The sequence below is a fragment of the Malania oleifera genome, chromosome 6 (genome assembly GCF_029873635.1).
Source record: "Malania oleifera isolate guangnan ecotype guangnan chromosome 6, ASM2987363v1, whole genome shotgun sequence".
NCBI classification, from domain to species: Eukaryota; Viridiplantae; Streptophyta; class Magnoliopsida; order Santalales; family Ximeniaceae; genus Malania; species Malania oleifera.
The window spans coordinates 55,719,983-55,740,938 of NC_080422.1; the positions used below are offsets into that span (position 1 = coordinate 55,719,983).

At 36.1% G+C, this 20,956-nt stretch overlaps 1 protein-coding gene across 9 annotated transcripts in view; it reads left to right on the top strand.

Annotated features, from left to right (window-relative positions):
- Positions 1–2,592: 2,592 nt before the first annotated feature.
- The window catches only part of LOC131157593 (ADP-ribosylation factor 1), a 57,400-nt gene continuing 39,036 nt past the window's right edge, over positions 2,593–20,956 (top strand). For 2 of the 9 annotated variants that reach the window (XM_058111869.1, XM_058111871.1), the window contains exons 1-4: positions 2,593–2,875; positions 2,948–3,137; positions 3,226–3,264; positions 3,661–3,723. In XM_058111869.1, the coding sequence (XP_057967852.1) occupies positions 3,035–3,137; positions 3,226–3,264; positions 3,661–3,723 (205 nt within the window). In that variant the 5' untranslated portion in view covers positions 2,593–2,875; positions 2,948–3,034. Of the gene's footprint in view, positions 3,138–3,225; positions 3,265–3,660; positions 3,724–20,956 lie in introns of all 9 variants that reach the window. The other 7 variants (XM_058111873.1, XM_058111875.1, XM_058111868.1 and 4 more) reach the window with 4 other exon arrangements.

Here is a 20,956-nt window from a genome sequence, read left to right on the forward strand (position 1 = left end):
ATTAGGAACCACCACAGGGTTCTTGGAAAGATTCTTTACAACGTAGGTGGAGCAAAATTTCAGTTTGGGGTTTTTGGGCACCATCCTAAAACAGAGATAAGAGTCTTAATTAGGTGTTTATGGTTAGCTTATTTATTTATTAAAGATATAAGTGTAGATGTGAATGTATTTCTGAGGTTAAATTGAGAAATTTGGATTTTGTAAAATTCAGGGTTGGTGTATATATCGCAAATAGACTAAGGAATTCAGTGGGTGTCTTCAGGAACCTAGATAAATGATAAATAGCTTATAATTTAGGAAATGGAGTATGAAACTGTTTTGGGAAATTTAGTTGATTGACAGGGAAATGTATATGTGTAATTTCAGGATTATGGAATTATGAACTCCATGGGAGTGAGTTGGAATCAGTAGGCGAGTTCAGTTAGCCACGTAAGGGAAATATGCTATGCTAGTAAATTCAGAAATTTTATTAGTAAATTATAGTATTTGTTTATTAAGATACAGAGTATCAATTATACAGTTTTATAGATTTCAGAACACGAGTTTTATTAATTGTGTGACTTGAGTAGATATTTGTTCAATACTGATTTTATACAGTATTTTTTAGAATACCATGATTACAGTATTATTGGCACAGAAATATGTTTTACCAGATTTTATAAAATTATAAATTACAGTATATATATACGGATGGATATTATATAGAAAAATATTTTACAGGCAAATATTATACAGACAGATATTTTACGGACAAACATTTTATTGACAAATATTATATAGATAGATATTTTACAGATATATATTTTATACTATTTATAGAATACCATGATTTCTAGAATTTTAAATCCATAATACTCAGATATTACAGTTTATTCAATTAGATAATACAAATTAGATATGCAGTTATTTCAGTCAGATATTATAGTATTTACAGATCAGATTTACAGTGTTATGGTTATTTTGGAATCATGATGAAATAGTAAGATAATTATATATTAGTGTTATATAGTATTAGACCTTGATGAAATATTTTAGTCAGCAGAGCATGGTACCATAACTATTTCAGAGCAGAGTGCAACCACATATCTCAGATATTGTGTGGATTTCCATCAACCGTGCCTTGGAGGGATTGTAGGCTCCCCAGTATTTTGGGTAGTGGTGGCTGGTTTGACGAGGTAGATGCTAGTATCGAGCCTTTGGAAAGATTGCAGTAAGGCCAGACTGAGGATTGATAGAGTATCGGTTGACTTATCCTGGTAGGCCAACCAGAGTTAAGTCCTGCCTACGGGCCGTACAACCCTATCATAAGGGGTTAAATCATGACATACAGATTTTCAGGGTAGTTTTCACAGTTATTTATATATATATATATATATATATATATATATATAGATTTACAGGATCATAACAGATATATTATAATACTAGTAGTATGATTAAATAAAAAACTCATATGTTACAGATGTATTTTAAGCCACATAGGTGTGAGTTACTTAGTATTATATTTTATAAGATATCCCAGTTTAGTTATTTATCAGTAAATTATTTATGTAAACTCAGTTGCCACACACTAGTAATAGCATATATTTTTTTTACTGAGAGTTGTCTCATCCTAATGATTTAATATTTTTTAAGTGATCCAACTAGACGAGCAGATCAGACTCGCAGGTAGAGAGGTCATCTACACTACCCTATCTGTAGGGTGAGTGTTATCAGAGGGTTGCATTTTTGAGTAGCATTTAGGAGTTTTTAGGTAGAAGATGCTGGGATGATGTGTAATTATGTATGTATATTTTAGGGAGATATTAAATTATGGTATTGTGTATATGGTTGTACAGTTTTGTGTTTTCCGCTGCATAGGTATTTTCCAGTAGTCATTACAGGGATATCAGAGTAAGGTAATTTATAGTCTATATATATATTTTTTAGAAAAATGGTATGAAATTTCAAGTCGTTACATAACACCCTAAAACACTCATTCTAAAAATGTTAAACGTACTTATCTTATTTGAGTGTATGTGCCTAGTGTTATTTTTTAAAGGAAAGGTTGCAAAATATGGAAAATATTAAGTTGTAGCAGTGGTCAATTGACCACCTATAGTGGGTGAGTCAACCGCTTGGCTACAAATTTTTCCTCATTCTTTGTTTTTGTAAAATAATCTTGTAGGCCCTAACCCCTTTTTCAAAAGGCTTTCATAGAATTTTTGTAGAAGACTTAATCCCATGAAAACTCTACTACTTTATGCCATTTCAAAAATAACAAATATTCATGCATGAAAGGAAAGAAATTAAAAGAAAAAAAAAGAAAAAAGTCATGTTTCTTTTAGTACACATTGCCTACATATCCTCCATGGATAAATTAAGCCATCTTTAGTTAGTCAAAACATTTTTAAAAATAATTTTTTAGAAAATATTTTGATGAAATATTAAAAGGCTTGAAAATACTTGTTGTTTTGATTAAAAAATGTTTGTTTATTTTTATTTTTATTTTTATTGAAACTCTAATTTTCCAATGAGCACACTGTAAAACAGAGATTTTTTTTTTTAGGGGGCATATCCCTTTTAAAGTCTGCTGAAATTCAAATAAAAAACGAAGTGGTCATGCCACTTGCTGAACTTTTAACTGTACTGATCGTCTGAACCATGACTTAGGGGCTCAGTTGGTCATTGGCTCCTTGTTGGTTCCAGAAAATCGAAGGCTCCCACTCCCCCCTCTCTCTCCCTCACTTCACTTTTCCGTTCAGTCGTTACCGGGAAACTGAGAATCAGTAGACACTACCGGAGCCACCATTTCCCTGACATTCTACCTTCTCAATTTAACGTCAAATTATTACTAAACCTATCAAGCAGACCCCCTTTCTTTCCCTTCAGGCATGTAAATCCCATATGATCTCTCTCTCTCTCGCGCTCTCTCTCAATTCAAACCCTTTGTATTTTGGTGTTGCAGGGAGGATTAGGGTTCTGCTATACAGATCCGGCCTGGATTCTACATAAGAATCATAGTTTGTCGTTTCCTTGCTGAGCCACTTGACAAATGGGCATATTGTTCACTCGGATGTTCTCTTCGTTATTCGGTAACAGAGAAGCTAGGATCCTTGTGCTCGGGCTCGACAATGCTGGAAAAACTACTATTCTCTGTATGTTTCTTTGCTTCTAAAATAATTTCTTTCTGCGTTGTTTTGGAAATTTCTTATAATTTCGAGTGTTCTTTTTAATTTTGTCCAGATCGCCTTCAAATGGGTGAAGTTGTCTCCACAATTCCAAGTTGGTACTTTTTATCATTTCTTTTATTTTTCTTGTATTTTTCATGTGCTCTGTTCGCCACTTCGGTGGCTGAGATACTGCAGGAAAAGAAATTAAATCTTTGGACTTTAGATTGTTCTGTTGTTTGGGAGCTTAGAAGACAGAAGCTCGGCCCAATTTGTGGCTAATCTGAATTTTTTGAGCTGTGTTGGGACACTCTAATCATATTTGGATACCAAAACAACAAGAATTATTTCAAGATTCAATATTTCTTTTATTTTCTTTTTCTCAGCTGTCAAACATAGCATGTTTTTTTTCTTTAATTCTTTCATTTCAGTTTATATAGTATATATGTGTATATAAATACTCTTTGCAAACTTGGGACTGATTCGTGCATACAATTTATATTTGATGCAGCAATTGGGTTTAATGTGGAAACAGTGCAGTATAACAACATAAAGTTCCAAGTTTGGGATCTGGGTATGTCAATCTGTTCATCAAATTCATTGTCGTTCTTTATCCATTATAGCAAGAACCATATGTGAGCACGCCCCCAACAAATTCAGTTTGGCCAATGGGTTTATTTTTTTTATTATTATTTTTTTAGAGCCTATAAGAAAAGTAAGTTTGATTTTTATGTATGATATATATAACCCATACAAAATACTTCTAGAAATTATTTGGGAACTCACTGGGTTCTTTTTGAAGCCCCAAAATTTTTAAAAAAATTCTCATTTTTATGTATCATGTGTATGTGCGTGTGCACACGCATGCAAAGGGAGGGTGTTGGGTTGTTGAAGTTATTATGGCGTGTGTCTAATCCCAAACTATCTAAGCCTAATCTGTCTAATAGCATAGAATTACACTTTGTTTGAACAGCTTTTTAAAGATGGAATGAAATGGAAATGAAAGGAATCAAACGGGAACTGAAATGAGTTGTGACAGAGGACCGCCTTTATCATTTTGGCTGCCTATTCATTTTACTTATCTTTGGTGTAGATTTAGGGCAACATGCATGAAGTCTGTGTTGTATAATTTTCTTTTGTGTAGGGGGATAATTTATGTGTTTTGGTTAATTGTAGGGTATAAATACTTGCTTGTTGTGTATTTTAGACAATTCTTGACCTATTTGAATTCAGAGAGTGTTACCTTGCCTCCTTCTCTACATACAGTTCATCTTCCTCCTTCTTCCTTCTTATTTGTTCTTAGTTTTCCCTTTTCTTGTTTTCTTTCTCATCTCTTCCTAATTTCTCTTTCATTCCCTGTAATTACATTCTAACCCGGATCAGTTTTTTATCAGAACAAATCATGATCATCCATGCCATAGCCATCTCCATCAAAGAGTCATCCCAAACCTGAACCACAATCACAATATCTCCATTGCTGCCCCCCTCATTTCAACTGAGAGAAAATCTTGCAATTACGAAGGCGTAGAAGCACTGTTAGATGCATTGTACCATTCATCATCTGTAAGTTTTCCACCAAATTGGAGCTGCTGCCCCCTCGCTTTTGAACACCATATTACTGACATCATATTGTGACACATCCCCTGCCATTAGAGACGGACACTAATCCTTTTGACTGATGTTATAATTGTTGGCGTGCCTTCAAAATCTCAGCCTTGTTGGATTTTTCTCGACACATCACCACCACCATTGGGTTTGATGATGCTTGATTTGCCTTCAGGTAGAAGACCATTGCTGAAGGAAAATTCTCTAGCGGCTCATGCGCTGCATGCACTGGTGGCATGTGCATGGAAAATATTTCCACCTATTCTGCTACTTTTAGTTCCAGAACTGGAAGAATATTCCAGCCATTATATTTTGATTTTTCTGCAATCTTGTGAAGTTGTTTAGCATAAAATTTATTTTTTGATTTTGGCTTACAATTTGGAGGATCATTTGATACTGCTATTGAGATGGCATGGGATTAAAGAGGGTTTTCTTAATTAGGTTTTGTACTTCTGTTAGTTATTTTCTTTTTTTTTCCTTTTTTTTTCATTATTTTGAACATTTCTTTTCTTTTCGAGGATTTCTTGTACTCTCGAAGGTTTTAATCTCTTTATTCTTCTCCCTTAATATATTTATTTTTCTACATCTCTCCTACTTGCTTAGACATGGAATTTTTGTTCAAGGTACTATTAGTTGAGCTAATTCTTGCATGTCTCTGTTACTTTCTTGGCATTTTAGTTCCAGGCACTGGTGTTGAAGGCCATAGGCACAGGTATGAGATGTGGGCTGGAGATGGCTTATAGATCTTTGGGTAGGTCATAGGCACATTGTCACCATTGTTTAAATAGCAATGTAATGGTCATTACATTATAGAAAAATGGTCCCAATACTGCTTTGGTATGCTAATGTGGTGTGAAAAAAAAGAGAGGCTATAACGGCACTCGCTTCCGTAATGGTTAGGTTTCTAATGCTACCAACAGCCACAAAACCAGGTTTTGGCGTCATTTTTTTTTGCCTGCTTTCTTCTTCAATTCTTTGCTTTTCATGCTTACTCCGGGTTACTATCAATTAGATTCCTCCAATCCAAAGCTTGAAAAACAAGATTTTGAGCTAGAAATTCAAATCAAATGAGAATGGTGCTTGTACATTGCCATTCAACATACAAACTCTTCATCTTTCACTTGTTTGATATTGCAATAGGTTGATTTTGTTTAGGTTCTCAATTCCTAACCTTGATATACTTTGGTTCTGCATAAAAAACAAGATTTAGTTGGAAGTTATTGAAGAGACAGCCAATCCCTCTCTCTCGATATATATATATGTATATATATATAATCTATTTGCTTTTGGCTTAAATCTATATTAGTATTGCATTATTGTTTGTAAGATTAACTAATTCATAATTGTAGAGAATATTTTCCTTTTTCTAATTTTTTTGATTATATTCCTTTGTAAATATTTCTAACAACTAATTTGTCAATTTTTCATATTAGTTTTTAAGAAATACTAAGGAGATACTATAATAAAATTACTATTAACTATTTTTTCCTAAGTAATAAAACACCTAGATTTTTGATTCCATGACCAACCAGATGAAGTCATTGGATTAGTTGGCCTGGTCAAACTAGTGATATTAGCATGATTATATATGTGTGTTTGTATGTGCAAACAAATATCCTACTCATAATTTCCTGTTAGTCAAAACCAAACATAATTAATGTCAACACCTAGGATACTATTCATACTACTTTCCTTATTATTTTTCTAAAACATGGTTGAAACACATATTTTTAGAAAACGAGATAACCTTATCTCTCTCTCTCTCCCCCGCTTGCAATACATATGCTCTCCCCCTCTCGTGTGTTTGCTGTGATGAAAAGTTTGGTTTAGGTTATGATGAGCGAAACAATTCAGATTGAAGGAAAATCTTTTGATCTATGTTTGGAAAAGGGCGAGGGGAGTTTATCTTTGCTTGTGGTCGAGAAGAATGCTGTTTGTAACGGATGGGTTAGGTTATCGGAAGAGGCTGTTTCTTAATTTGTTGAAGGGTTGTCGGTTTTTGGTTGGACAGAGAGGCGTTTTCAGAGTTTTTGCAAGGGTATTACAAACTATGGGCTGTCAATTAGGTAGAGTAGGTGGGAAATATGGGCTGTCGATTAGGTAGAGTAGGTGGGAAAGTTCTTGGAGTTAGGATTGGGTTGAAAACATAGGAGGTTTTCTGCTCATTCCTGGCGGCGCAAAAGGTGATAGACGGTGAAGCTTCGCGAGTGTTTCTGCAACTTGGTGAAGGAGTTATGAAAATATTTAGGTGATATAGTTGTAGATGGTCATCTGTGCTTCAGATAGTGTAGGCAGCTCGTGCTGGAAGGTAATAAAGATGGAGGCGAGGGTCACGATCGCCAAGCCCTCTTTGGAGATTGAGTTATGGTGTTCGATAGGGAAGATAAGTGCTGTAGGTGTGGGGTGTGGTTCAAATGAACAAGAATGACTTCTGAAGTTGATGACAGTTGCTGTTAATCCGTCGGAACGAACCATCGCCAACTAGTCTGCAACTTCCGAAGGCTGCAATCTTTGCCAACTAGTCGGATTTGCCTAAGAAGGTAGCTAGGTTTCCGATGGAGGAGTCACTTGTCTCAGAGGCTGCTATGGCTCCACTTAGGGGGGGGATGCGAGGAGACATGGGCTGGGAGGTATTATTTTAGTATTGGACCTAGCCCAACTAATTGTTAAGAAGGGTGTTTGTTTTATATAAACTGAGCCATTTACTTGAGCAAGCCGAAGACATTGGTTTATCTAAGTTGAGCTATAATGAGGAGTCTAAGGGTGGTCCTCATTCCTTGGGTTTTATCCAGAAGGTAAATGGTGATGGTCAGGATGCTGGATGGGGAAATGGGGAATCAGATAAGTCAGAGACGGATTTTAGAAACGGGAAGGACGAACTTTTAGTTCTTAGAGCTCAGGAAATGAGTAGTGGGAGTGAGGAGGTTAGACTTCACACTCAGATTTCAGCACTCCAAACTTTGAGTCGGGCTGCTTGAGCTCTAGAACATACCCAAAATATTAATAGCTTGGAGCTAGAATTAGACTGTGGTATTAAAAATGTAACAAGCCTGGAAAAGAGTTCAAAAAATGGGGAGGTAAGATGTAAAAATCTTGGGGCCATTATGGGGGAGATTGATGATATCTTGTGTTCAAAATTTTACAGATTTGAGGGTAGTAAGGTGTATGCTTGCCGGAAGTTAGCTCATATGGGTGCCGAGATGAGGAAGTTTTTTATGAGAAGAAAGAAAATTTTGGTGCAACAAGGTCAAAGCTTTTAAGGAGAGAATCTAGAGGAGAACTTAGCATTGTGGAAGACTCTCTTAAAGAAGGAGGTTGGGTGTAGCAATGGGGAAAGGAAAGGAAAGGAGGTTAAGAGATGAGGGGATAAAGTGATAATTTGAGTGAATTTGACTATGTTGGGGAATTATTGTTGGATAAGAATCAAAAACAATATGGGTATGCTTTTGATTCTTGCGATGAAGTAGGGGTTTTATCTTATGTTCACCCTGCCTTGTTGGAAGGTTTGGAGGGAGTGTCTATTTTTGAAAATGATGGTTTGATCTACAATTTACTGCATAGGGATTGAATATCACCTACTCCCTTGGAGGAAATTTCCAAGGAGGATTTAAAAGCTCAAGTTCTTTTGGATAAATTGGATTTAAAGTTGAGTGATATTGGAGGAAATGAGGTTCACTTGGATGGCGGCAAAAGTCGTAAAATTGAAGGGTCAAAAAGAATTAGTGAATTTGAAGAGTTCAGTAAATTATGGTGGAAAGGGTCTGAAAAGGGGTTTTCTTGGTTGATTTGTCTAGTTTGGCAAAAGTCATAAATTGAAGGGTGAATTAGCGAATTTGAAAAGTTTAGTAAATTATGGTGGAAAGGGTTTGAAAAAGGGTTTTCTTGGTTATTTTTATCTAGTTTCATGGTGTGATATTCAGTAATTTTGTTTTTTTGTTCTCTCTCTTTTCTGTTTTTTTGGCAGACTCCTTGTCCCTGCACATTGTACCTTCTTTTCCCCTTATCCAATATACTTTGTTTTATTATAGAAAAAATGGTTAGAACTTATTATTATTACCAATCCTACAGTATTGAACAGTAGGAGAAAAATGTTTGTTTCAATTATATATATACTTGAGGATGAAAGAGTTAACGTTTTGATTAATTATGCAATTCGTGTGTGTGTATATTTTTTATATACATGCGCAGCATGTTGTGCCCATAAATTTTCTGTTTTGTAAAATCTTCAACCTCATGAACAGGTGCAGTGGTAAGACTTTTTTATCTCCTAACCGGTCGTTTTGAGTCTCCTCTGTGGTATGGTTGTATGCTTTATGCATTTTTTGTTGGAGAAACTGGACCTAGTTGGTACACCAGGCTTGGTCAAGTCAGACCAAGTTGCCTGATTTTGGCCTGTTGACCTTGGTTCAATACAAATCTGATTTTCTGCTATGCTTGGATAGGTAAAGTGATGGTTTGGGTCCAACATCTGCTCTAAGCAATTGTAGGCTGAAAATGAAGTATCCGAAATGCATTAAAAATCATATTTTAGAAGATTGTATGCTTATTCTTCAATTTAGGCACGTTGTGCATGATTGAAAAAATTTATGGCTGCTGTGGTTGCTTCCCTTCTCCCACTTCTTGCAACTCCCTCAACTGTTATTTTACACTACCAATGGCTGCATTTGAAAAAATATTTTTATTGTATAGTAGAATAAACCTTCAACTTTGAATACTTTTCTGCACGTAGTTTTAATTTAATTCATCTGTGCACTTTAGGCCTTCTCTCAATATGCTTCTTACACTTTTAGCCGGTGTTAGAGAGCACTTAAAAAGGTGCTTATGGAAGTTATTGCTTCAAGATAAGTACTTAAAAGGTGTTGTTTGGTTTGAATAAAAATAAGTGCTTAATACAAAAAGTACTTTTTTGAACCGCTTTTTTTTTTTGTTGTAACTTTTTAAGTGAATTTGGGAAGCAATCTTGGCTAGAGAGGCGGTGACAGTTCTGTAATTTGATGAATTTTGGTGGCAATTTTGTAATTTTTGGAATTATCCTCCCTTCTCCCTCTGCCTCTGAGCAGCTCCCCTCCCTTTCCCTCTATCTACGCAGCTCCCCCCCGAATGCTCGCCCCTTCCTCCACCTGGCATGTTGCCTCTCTGATCCCTTTCCATTACAGATCCTGTGCCGCCGCAGCGACTGGTGCCCCTTCTCCTTATGCTCTACGAACCACCTGACTCCTCGCCTCTCTGATCCCTCTCCTTTGCAGATCGTAGGCTGCCGCTGCCTCAGCGAGCTGTTGGTGCCACTGTCGCTGCCTCCTTCCCCTCTTTCCTCTACTGCCCTTTGCAAATCTGACCCCTGCAAATTTGTATATGGAGGAAGGAAGGAACCTATATTATTTTGAATTAACATTAAATTAAATTTGAACTGTTAATTTAATTAATAATATTGTTATTAATATAAGTTAATATGATAATAATATGTTATAAATATACATTAATAGCAAGATTATTGTTTACTAAATAATAATCATATATTATTTTACTTGATAGGAAATATTTAAATGTTAGTTAAAAATTATTAAAAACAAATGTAAATTAAATTGTTAATTAGAGAATATCAATAATTTAAATTTAAAATATTGTTTATGGTAGAATCATGTATTTATTTTATTATGTACTATGACATATTAATTATTGATCAATATAACAAATATAAATTCATACAACACTAGGTATCTGAACACCACTTATTTAATCAACGCTTATAATCAGCACTTATTTATTTATTTATTTATTTATTTTCTTGAAGAAGGTGAGAAAGATTTTATTAGCAATAGTATAATCAGAACTTATTTATTTATTTATTTTCGTGAAGAAGGTGTCAAAGATTTTATTAGCAATAGGGAAAGTACAAAGGAAGAATACAAGAAACAAAAAGACTGCTTTAGAAGCTAAACATTCTCCATTTAGGCTTGAACATCTGATATAATTTTTTGGGAAGTATAATCTGAGTTTTTTGGCCTTGTTTTTCAAAAAATGGAAGGGCTCTTGGATCTCCAAATATGGTAGATGCTTGTTGTCTAAGCTAATTTGTTTATAGAATCAAGACTAGAGTTTTTGAGTGAAGCAAGTCTGGATGGGTTTTTTGGGGTGGTTTTTTGGATAAGGCCCTAGGCCTGGATGGGTTTAACATGGTGTTTTTTCAAGATTGTTGGGAGGTTGTTAAGGGCGATTTGTTGAAAGTTTTTACTAAATTCTTTAGGAATGAGATCTTGAGCAAAACCATCCACTCCTCTCTTATTGCCTTGGTGCCTAAAGAGTCCATATCTAATCAAGATTGAGGATTTTAGACCTATCAGCCTTTTTTCTAGTGTCTTCAAAATTTTCACTGAAGCCTTAGCTAATAGGATGAGTGAGGTGCTCGTTAATACCATTTCTATTGCCAGAGTGTGTTCGTTGGGGGGAGGCAAATAGTGGATGCTACTTGTGGCCAATGAGGTGGTGAAGGATAATCGTAGGAATAAGAAGAGGGGTTTTGTCTTTAAAGTTGATTTCGAGAAAGCCTATGATAGAGTGAGTTGGAGCTTCTTGGATAAGGTCCTTGAGAGGAAGGGCTTTGGCAAGCATTGGCGTCAGTGAATTAGGGGCTGCTTGTCTAATTTGTGGTTCTTGATGATTGTTAATGGTGAACTAAAATCTTTCTTTAGAGCTTCTAGGGGAATTAGACAAGGTGACACTCTTTATCCCGATTTCTATTTGTCTTTGCAGCTGATTTGTTGAGCAGGATGGTGGCTAGGGCTATGGAGAGGGGGTTGGTTAAATATGGAACTAGGGAGAGAGAAAGTGGTGGTTTCTCATATTCAGTTTGCTGACGACACCATTTTCCTGACAATCATAGCCCTCCATTTAGTAGAATATTGTGCATTCTTCAAATTTTTGGGTGGATGTCTAGCCTTAAAATTAATATGGGGAAGAGTGGATTAGCAACTTTGAATGTGCCTGTGGAATGTGTGAGGGAAAGGGCCATTGAAGTGGGGTGTGGCATTTTGGATTGGCCTATGACATAGTTAGGGGTCCCCTTGGGGGGTAACCCTAGAGCAAGGGATTTTTGGAATCTGATAGTGGAAAGGGAGACTAAGAGGTTAAATAGTTGGAAGGAGGCAGTCTTCTCTTTAGGGGGTAGAATAACCTTGATTCAAGCTTGTCTATCTAGCATTCGTTATATTTCCTTTTTGTATTTAGGATTTCGATGGGGATTGGTGGCAAGCTCGAGGGAATCATGAGAGATTTTCTGTGGTCTGGTAAAGGGGATCATAGGGACCATGGTTTTAAATAATGGTTGCGACGGTTCCGTAACACCGTTACACAACAGTTTTTTGGGTTACCAATACCGTAACACACCGCGAAATCGCTGGGAAAAAAAATCATGTCTGTAGCGGCCGTTACAAACCGCGACTGTTACGTAAAGGCTGCTATGGCCGTTACGTAACCGCAGTAGGATTGCTACGCCAAAAATTTTATTTTATTTTTTATTTATCACTTTTTCCCTCTTTTTCATAAATCATTCTCAATATACCATGTGGCGTGGGGGAAAAGATTATAATGAGGATGACAATGATACAAAATTTATTATTATTTTTAAATTCTCACAAGAGATGCATTAATTAGCAATTTGAAAATACTAACTTGTTAGGAAAATATTTAATTTTGATAATATTAGTAATTTGATATTTATGCTCTATATTTTTCAACTTCAACCTTCTTTCTTTTCTAGTTATTTTATATTTGTATTATTCGTATGTCTTATGTGTCTAATAGATTAATGGAGTGTGATGCTTTTTTTTTTTTATTAAATAATTTAGCACACATAAGAATTTATCACAGATAAGAACGATGAGAAGTATAAATATGCGCACACGTAATTTTTCTATTAATGGTGGTTTAAAACAAATGTAAACTTGTTGTCCTTACCAAATAACTGAGTCGAACTAAAGGATCCAAAATACATTGAAACTCTTTCAAGGGTTAAAAGCTTAAAACACGCAAGTACGCTAATATGTAGAAGGTTGTGCATGCTTGAAAAAAATTCAGGGCCCTTACACCCGCTTTTCGTTATGTAACATTTGCTACTCCTGCTTCCCATTACACCTGTTACCGTTACGTTATGCTACCCACTACTGTGATTCAAAACCATGATAGGGACCACTTAGTTGGGGTGAGGTTTGTAGGTCAAAAGAGGAGGGAGGGTTGGGTGTGGGGAAGTTGGTGTCTAAAAACACAATTCTTTTAGCTATAGCATTTCCCTCTAGAAGAATCGTCCTTTTGGTATAGGGTAATGAGAAGTAAGTTAAGGTTGGATGAGAATAGGTGGGATTCCAATGCTAGTTGAGGATGTTCTTTGGGTAGTCCATGGAGGTACATTTCCTAGATTTATCCTTCTTTCATCCAGCACACTAAACTTGAAGTGGGGAGGGGCTCTTGAATCCTTTTTTGGAAAGACCCTTGGCTGGGTGATGCATCCTAATCCAATTCATTCCCTCATTTTTTTGATTAAGCTCCGAGCAAAATAGAGCTGTGTCTTTCTTGGGGGATTTGAATGGTCCATTGGTTTCTGGAATCTCCATTTTAGGAGACCTCTTAATGATAGGGAGATGGTAGGCTGTCTTCTTTGTTATCTTTATTGAATTGGGGTAATCTTTCATTGGGAGGGATGTTCGGTTCTTATCTTTGGATCAGTCAGGTGTATTTTCTTGTAAATCTTTTTTTTTTTTTTTGGAATTCTTGACTCACTCCAATGCTTCCTTTCTACTCTATCGTTTCATTTGGAAGGCAAAGGCTCTTCCAAAAATTAAGGCTTTCACTTGGTTGGTTGTGCTCTATAAAATTAATACTAATAACTTGCTGCAAATTAGGAGACTTTTGAAGGCTCTCTCTCCTGATGTATGTGTGCTCTGTTACAAAAATTCAGAGGCGCTTCTTATCTTCTTTTGCACTGTGAGTACTCTTGGAGGATTTGGAATATGCCTTTTGGTATTTTAAGTGGGTTTGCCCTTCTTCGGTCGGTGAATTGTTAGCTATTTCTTTCGAAGGGTAGGAGGAAGGACAAGGCAGTCCTATGGAAGTGTGGAATATTTGCAGTTTTATGTAGGTTATGGTTGGAATGTAATGCAAGGATCTTCAATGGGAAAAAAATAAAAAATGGGGTGCTGGTTTGGGAAAAAATTCAGTGTTTGGCCTCATTGTGGTGTGCTAGTTTGGGGTTTTTTCAGAGTGATTGTTTTCCACGAGTTACATAGAGATTGGAGGAACATTTTTCGAGATGCTGATTTATTATTTGTTGGTATTCTTTTAGCTGGTTTTACTGGATAATCCAGGCCTTTTTCTGGGAGATGTCGCATTCACCCTTGTATAAATTCTCCTCCTACGTTCTTTTGCTATCAAAAAGGAAAAAGGATTTGTAAAAACATTGCCGAACTGATTCACAAATTTCATAGAAGGAGTCCTCACGACCTTCTTCAACACAACATTCCTTACAAAATGACAATCAACTTCAATGTGCTTTGTCATCTCATGAAATATTGGATTGCTAATGATATGAATGGCATCTTGATTATCACAAAACATATCCATTGGTTTTGTTACCAAAAATCCAGTCTTTGACAACTTCAGCCACATAAGCTCATTCAAAGTGTGAGCCATAGCTCGGTATTCTGCTTTGGCACTGGAGCTTGCTATAGTAGTTTGTTTTTGCTATCTGGGTAACAAGATTACTTCACATGAATGTACATAGACCTTTGATCATCAACCCAATTTGCATCAATGTATCCCTTGGTCTCATAGTTTTTATTACAGTTATATAACAAACCTTTTTCAGGAGTCTTCGAGATGCTGCAAAACCCTACAAATAGCATCCTATTGTGGTCATTTGGTATTTTTAATAAATTGACTTGCCACCTTCCTCACCAAAAAAAAAAAAAAAAAAAAAAAAAAGTGAAGGGAAGGAAGAAAAGAAAAGAAAAAATGTCAGGCCTAGGCTGTCAAGTAGATCAACTTGCCAACCGATTGCCTATATTGACGTTTGTCTTCAAAGTCTGGTCCAACATCCCTAAATAGCTTCATGTTAAGATCCAGAGGAGTATTAACTAGTTTAGCTCCCTAACAAAACAGTCTTACTTGGCAAGTTCAAGGTATATTTTCACCGAGATGGACTCAACCCTTTCTTATACTGTACAATTTGAATACCAAGAAAGTAATGCTGAGTACCCAAGTCCTTCATTTGAAATTTTGCTGGAAGCCATTGCTTAACATTTGCAATCTTGCTTTGGTCATTGCCAGTTATGATGATATCATCAACATAAACTACTAGAAGCACCACTTGTCACCTTTTTGTGGAGAAAGACTGAATGATTAGAATAGCATTGGATAAAGCCAAATGTGGAGACTGCCATTCTAAAGCTGTCAATCAGGCTCGAGGAGACTACTTAAGACCATAAATGGGCTTATGCAACCTACTTATTTTACCATCCTCCCCTTGAGCAACATACCCAAGAGGTTGCTCCATGTATACCTCTTCCTACAAATCTCCATAAAAAGAAGGCATTCTTCACATCCAACTAGTATAAGGGCCAATCAAAATTAGTTGCCAATGAAATCAACATATGAACAAAATTTAGTCGAGCAACAGGAGAGGGTCTTATTATAGTCACTACCATATGTCTGGGTGTATCCCTTGGCAAACAATCAAGCCATAAGTCATTTAATAGATTGTTAGGAAAACATTTAATGGTGTTAACCCTACAACCCTTAACCACCTCCTTACCTCGATGAAGATCCCTCGAGTGGTCAAGGCATCCATTTCTATATCCATTGCGAGGAAGGGACAAAAACAAAAGGAAATAGACAAGGGAAAATAATAAATAGGATTAGCAAGGTGAAGAATTGAAAGATAATGAGCAATAGGATAAGTAACTAAGGATTGTTGAATGCATGCTCGAGTAACTTTCCCGTGAGCAATGGGCAAATCCAAGTCACATCATGATGGATCTCTATAAGCAGAAGTTGAAATAGTGATTGACAAAAGTGGGGGCTACTTGCTGGTAATGATGTTTGTGCTTTCTTTTTGTCATCCTTAAACCCTCAATTGCTTCTTTGGGTTTAGATCTGATGGGTTTGGAAGAGGAGCAAAGATATTTGGTGAGGGATAATGAAAGGAGCTAGAGTATTAGAACATGAGGGGGAATTGAACATTGTCGATGGACTAAAATAGATTCATCCAAGGAGGACCCTGCAGTAGAGAAATAAGGTGTCCCTTTAGAAGATGACATCCACATTAACATATTTCTTACGAGAGGGTGGGAATCTTAACATCTGTATCCTTTATGAGTTCTCGAATATCAGACAAAGACACATTTAAGAGCACGAGGAGAGAACTTGTCTTGTCTAGTATGTGGAACATGAAGAAAACATGTGCGACCAAACACTCGGGGCATGGCAGAGAACATGGATGTTTCTGTATACACAATGGAGAATGTAATTTGTTCCCTAGAACACTGGAGGGCATCTTATTGTGCAGAAAACATACTATAAGAAGAGCATTAGTCCAAAAGATTTTAGGAACATGCATATGGTGGAATTTTATTTCTTGGTAGAATTGGGTAAATACATTCAAAACTTCAAACCTATCTTTTAACAAAATAATCTAGGTCTTACGCCAAAGGCCACAAAATATTGATGACTAGTCAAATTAATTTGACTCTACACGGGTCCCAAATATTTGAATGAATAAGTGAAAATAATGATTTCTGTAAGACCCGGTTCTAGACAGAAATGCTTGCTAACATGCTTTTCCAACTGACATGCAGTGCACAAACATGAAGCGTATTTGAACATAGGAAAGATTTATGGTTTTTGAATGGATGGATGGCCCAAATGAGCGTGCCATTGATCAAGAGAAACACCATGAGTAGAAATTGAAGTAGCAGCATGACAAGAACTGAATCGATCACTCACTGTTGAGATAGTATAACCTGTCTTTCTCAAGCTCTTCATCAATCCTCTTCTTTGTCTAAAGATCCTGAATAACACTATGAGAAGAAAGAAGGTCACATAATAGTTACGAGATTTTGTTAATTGACTAACTGTTATTAGGTTCAAGGAAAATTTAGGCATCTATAACATAGAGGAAAGATTCATGAAAAGAAACAAGAGAATATTACAACAACCATAAATCAGTGTACCCGAACCAACAGCAAGAGTAATCCTAGTGTAAAGTAGTGGGTTTCAAGGACTGAAATATATTAGGACTGTCTATCTTATGGGAGGAGGCATTAGAATCTATAATCTAGGGTGAAGAGGATGAAGAGGCAAGAAGCCCGGCCTCTTGGAACAAGGTAGATGATGTACTCAATTCCCTAGGAGTGTATGGGTGCAGTTGAACTTTCAACAATGGAATCACCCTCAGCAAGAGACTTGTTAGCTCTAGTTGTTTTCCTGTGGAGATCCCTACAGCAATCAACGATATTATTTTTGCTTGCCACAATGTGTACAAATGTGAGAATTGCCACGAAGGGCTCGCTGTCTTGTTACACTACTTGCTGCCTTCCAAACCCTGTCCTCGTCCTCCAACACTTACCTTTCCAAGGTTGAAGGCGGTGCTAAACATGGTCGAACTATCACAGGAAGAAGCTTGAGGAGAAGATTGAGAACCATATTTGGTGATCCGTTGGATAGTATATGCTTCATTCATGGATGGTATGGATTAACTAGCAAGAATCTGATCGCGGACGGTTTGAAGCTCAGAATTCAATCTGGGCAGAACTTGGCAGCCAAAATTTCTGCCCTTTGCCTCTTAATCATCTCAATGTCAAAACTAACTAGTTGATAGATGTTGAGTTCCTCCCACATACCCTTAAAAATGCTATAATGCTCACTAATGGACCTGCCATCTTGGTCATATTTGAAAAATTACTCAGGTCAAAAACAAGAGTTTGATTTTTATCTTGAGAGGAGCTTTCACGAAGATCATCCCTTACAGCCTTGGTTGTTCCATGGAACATCACATTTGCAGCAATTCGTGGCTCCATGCTATTCCATAACCAAATAAGCAACATGTCATTCTTTTACATCCAATTTTCATAATCCTTAAGAGTTTGAAGACGGAGGAGAATGCAACAAATACTTGGACTTCCCTTTTGCGTTAATATACACATGCACTGCCTAAAACCACGACAAGTAGTTGGAGGATCCAACCAATTTGATGACTATGATCTGTATGTTAACAATATCAGTCAAAGCTGTCTTTGTAGAGGCGATCAAAACCACCTCCTCTACACTACAATCAGTGCACTAGTATCGAGAATGAATAACGCCGCAACAATGGAGAATCAGGCAGCAGACACAAGCACAAACCAGCACTTTCAGAGCTTCAAGAGGTAGCTCTTACCACAAAAATGAAGTTACAATCGTACGAGGAATTACTTAACTACACAATAGAAGGAAGATCATACATGCACCATAGGTACTTAATAAACAACATGACAGCGCAGTAGCTTCAGGAGTGCTGCAGCAACTAGAAGTGGTGCAAATTCGTTGAACGCCTATCAACACCACTGGCAACTGATGTAAGATTGTAAGCAAGCAAGCAATCACAAACACAGAATTAAAATAAATTCATCATTTCAACACTAGCCAGAGCAGCAGAACAGCATCAGGCAGTGTACCCAAAACAGAGCATAACTCCTTCACATCTGCAAACAACCACAAACAAACAGCATCCTGCCAAGAATGTTGCCCAACTAAATCACAATGAAAAAAAGGTCTCTAAATGACTCTCAAGCCAACCAAAAAATCAGATTTGAGAAATAATTAGGAGAGGATATGGACAAAGAAAAATGAAAAACAGAGTGTCTAAAGAAAAGGCTCTGATAAATCAGATTTAGAGTGTATTAATGAGTGTCTAAGAAAAAGCTCTGATAAATCAGATTTAGAGTGTATTGATGCATTGACACCATGTTGTAAAGCTATAGATGTAGCAGAGAAGAAAAGAAGAGAAAAGAGAAGAAAGAAGAAGAAAGCAAAAGAAGAGGCTGCAGTTTTCCTGGAGCCTTACCTACAGCTCCAGGTCTGCCCTTTTATATAGTAATAATAATAGAAAGTCTTCAGGACAAAATACCCTCACTCATGCAACCTAATTGCTGAAATAAAATATTCTCTTCTAACATTTGCTTGCCAAATAGCTAATGTTTGTGATCATATTAATAATAGTAGCAAAGTTTTCAATGTCAATATTTCAAGTCTCAAACATGTGAAACAATGGAAGAGGCACATTTTGGGTTGTATAGCCTATTGGAGTATAATGGCATATTTGTCATTTATAAATTTTTGGGTACAGATGTTACAGAAATGTGAAACCATAAATTTTGGTTCTAATTGCTAACAGAAGTATAAATTGAAAATTTATGATTATGACAATTACAAAGACAAAATTGATGCAATTAAAATTATAGTGACAAATTAAATGAGGCCCGAGTACGGTATATTGTGCTAGAAACCCTTCTTGTATAAACTAGTAACATGTTAATATTTCTTCTTTGTCTCAAGTCATTATAGGCAATGGTTAGTTTTCATGACCATAGTCTTATCTCAAATTTTTTTTTTTTTATGCTTTTGGAGTTGAAAAATTTTCTAAACTCATTTGAGTATTAGTTGGTGGAATTTTAAATCTCAACAAAGGGAGTTTGAAGATGCTTGTGTGTGAATACCTTTCAAACTGAAAATGAAATTCAGCAATAAGATTTATAGCTCTTGAGTATTTTTCATAAGAGAAGATATTATCAAGGCAAAATGATTTCTTTAAAATTTTAATAGTAAGGTCATGGGATTTTGGTCTCAAATTTTGTCATTTACTTTTTTATGTTTAATGAAACATAGATTTAATTAATTTAAATTTTTTTTTTTCAACTTTTTCAGTTTTGCTTTGTGAAAATTTCTGGTCTATCTTCTACCTTTTTCTTGAAGTATTATTATTTATTTATTTTTTTGGTTTTTTTTTTCTGAATATGATTAAATCAAGTTTAATTAGGTTTTGGTATTTACAATTTATTGTTTCTGAGGATGTTGATTGGATTTGAGGTTTGGTGGGTTTTATGAGCGCGGGGATTTGCTGTTAGAATTTTTCTGTAATTGAAGGTGCTGTAAGATTGAACTTCTGGAATACAGAGGTCTTAGTTTTGAAGATTGTACAATATTATCTTGAGGGCTTTTCTTTAGTGGTTTTACTGTTGTGAGAATTCAATGCATTCCTGTTTTAAAATTGAAAGATTGAGGCCATTGTTGGTTCCGTGTCTGCTCGAATTTTAGGGGAATTTATATACTTAAAATGTTAAAGCTGGTCTACTGAAGAAAAAAAAAAAAAAAAAATCTTGCGTAAGATCAGAAATTGCTTCTAAGCATGGGGGGACAACTGAACAAGATTGATTTTTTCTCTACAAAGTGCTCTTAAAGACTTGAACACTGTTTTTAAGAGAGAAATTATTTCCATTTCACATTGAGGAGTGCCCTATGTTGTTTCTTGAACAGTAGCATGTTGATGTTCACAGCTTTTATTCAGCCATAATATTTGTAACTTCTGCCAAGCATTTTTGCTTAGATAAAACGACAGCTTCTTCATTTCTCATAAACTTCATAATTGGAAATAGAATATTTTTCAGTTTAATTAGTTTAAGCAATAGTGTGTGATAATTATAAGCTGTGAGGCATGGACATGGACACAGGTGTCCTAACATGTTGATACATGAAGTCCTAAAAAAATAGGACATGACATGGCAAGGTGTCACAAGCTAAGCTTGTTCAAGGCATTATGCTTGCCTGTGACCGCTTATCTCGTGTGCTTGGGATGAGTTTCCATCATGTAAATACTAGTGTAGGGTTATTTTCTGCTAGTAGAGTCTTTGTAAGCCAAATAAGACAGTATGACTCCTCGGTCACTTTGATGTTTCCTAGTGGCAGGATGATAATTACATAAAAACCTCTTTAGGGGAGGGTGAGTGTTCATCAGTCATTGTAAAACTCACTAGCAATTGTCAACGCGCTTAGCCTACTTGCCTCCCTCGCTAAGTACACCATGTCAACGGAGGATTTGTTAATGAATTACGTTTGCTTCAATGTTTACTGATTGCTTGCTAAGGCTTTCATGAATTGATTACTGTTTCCGCTGCTATCTA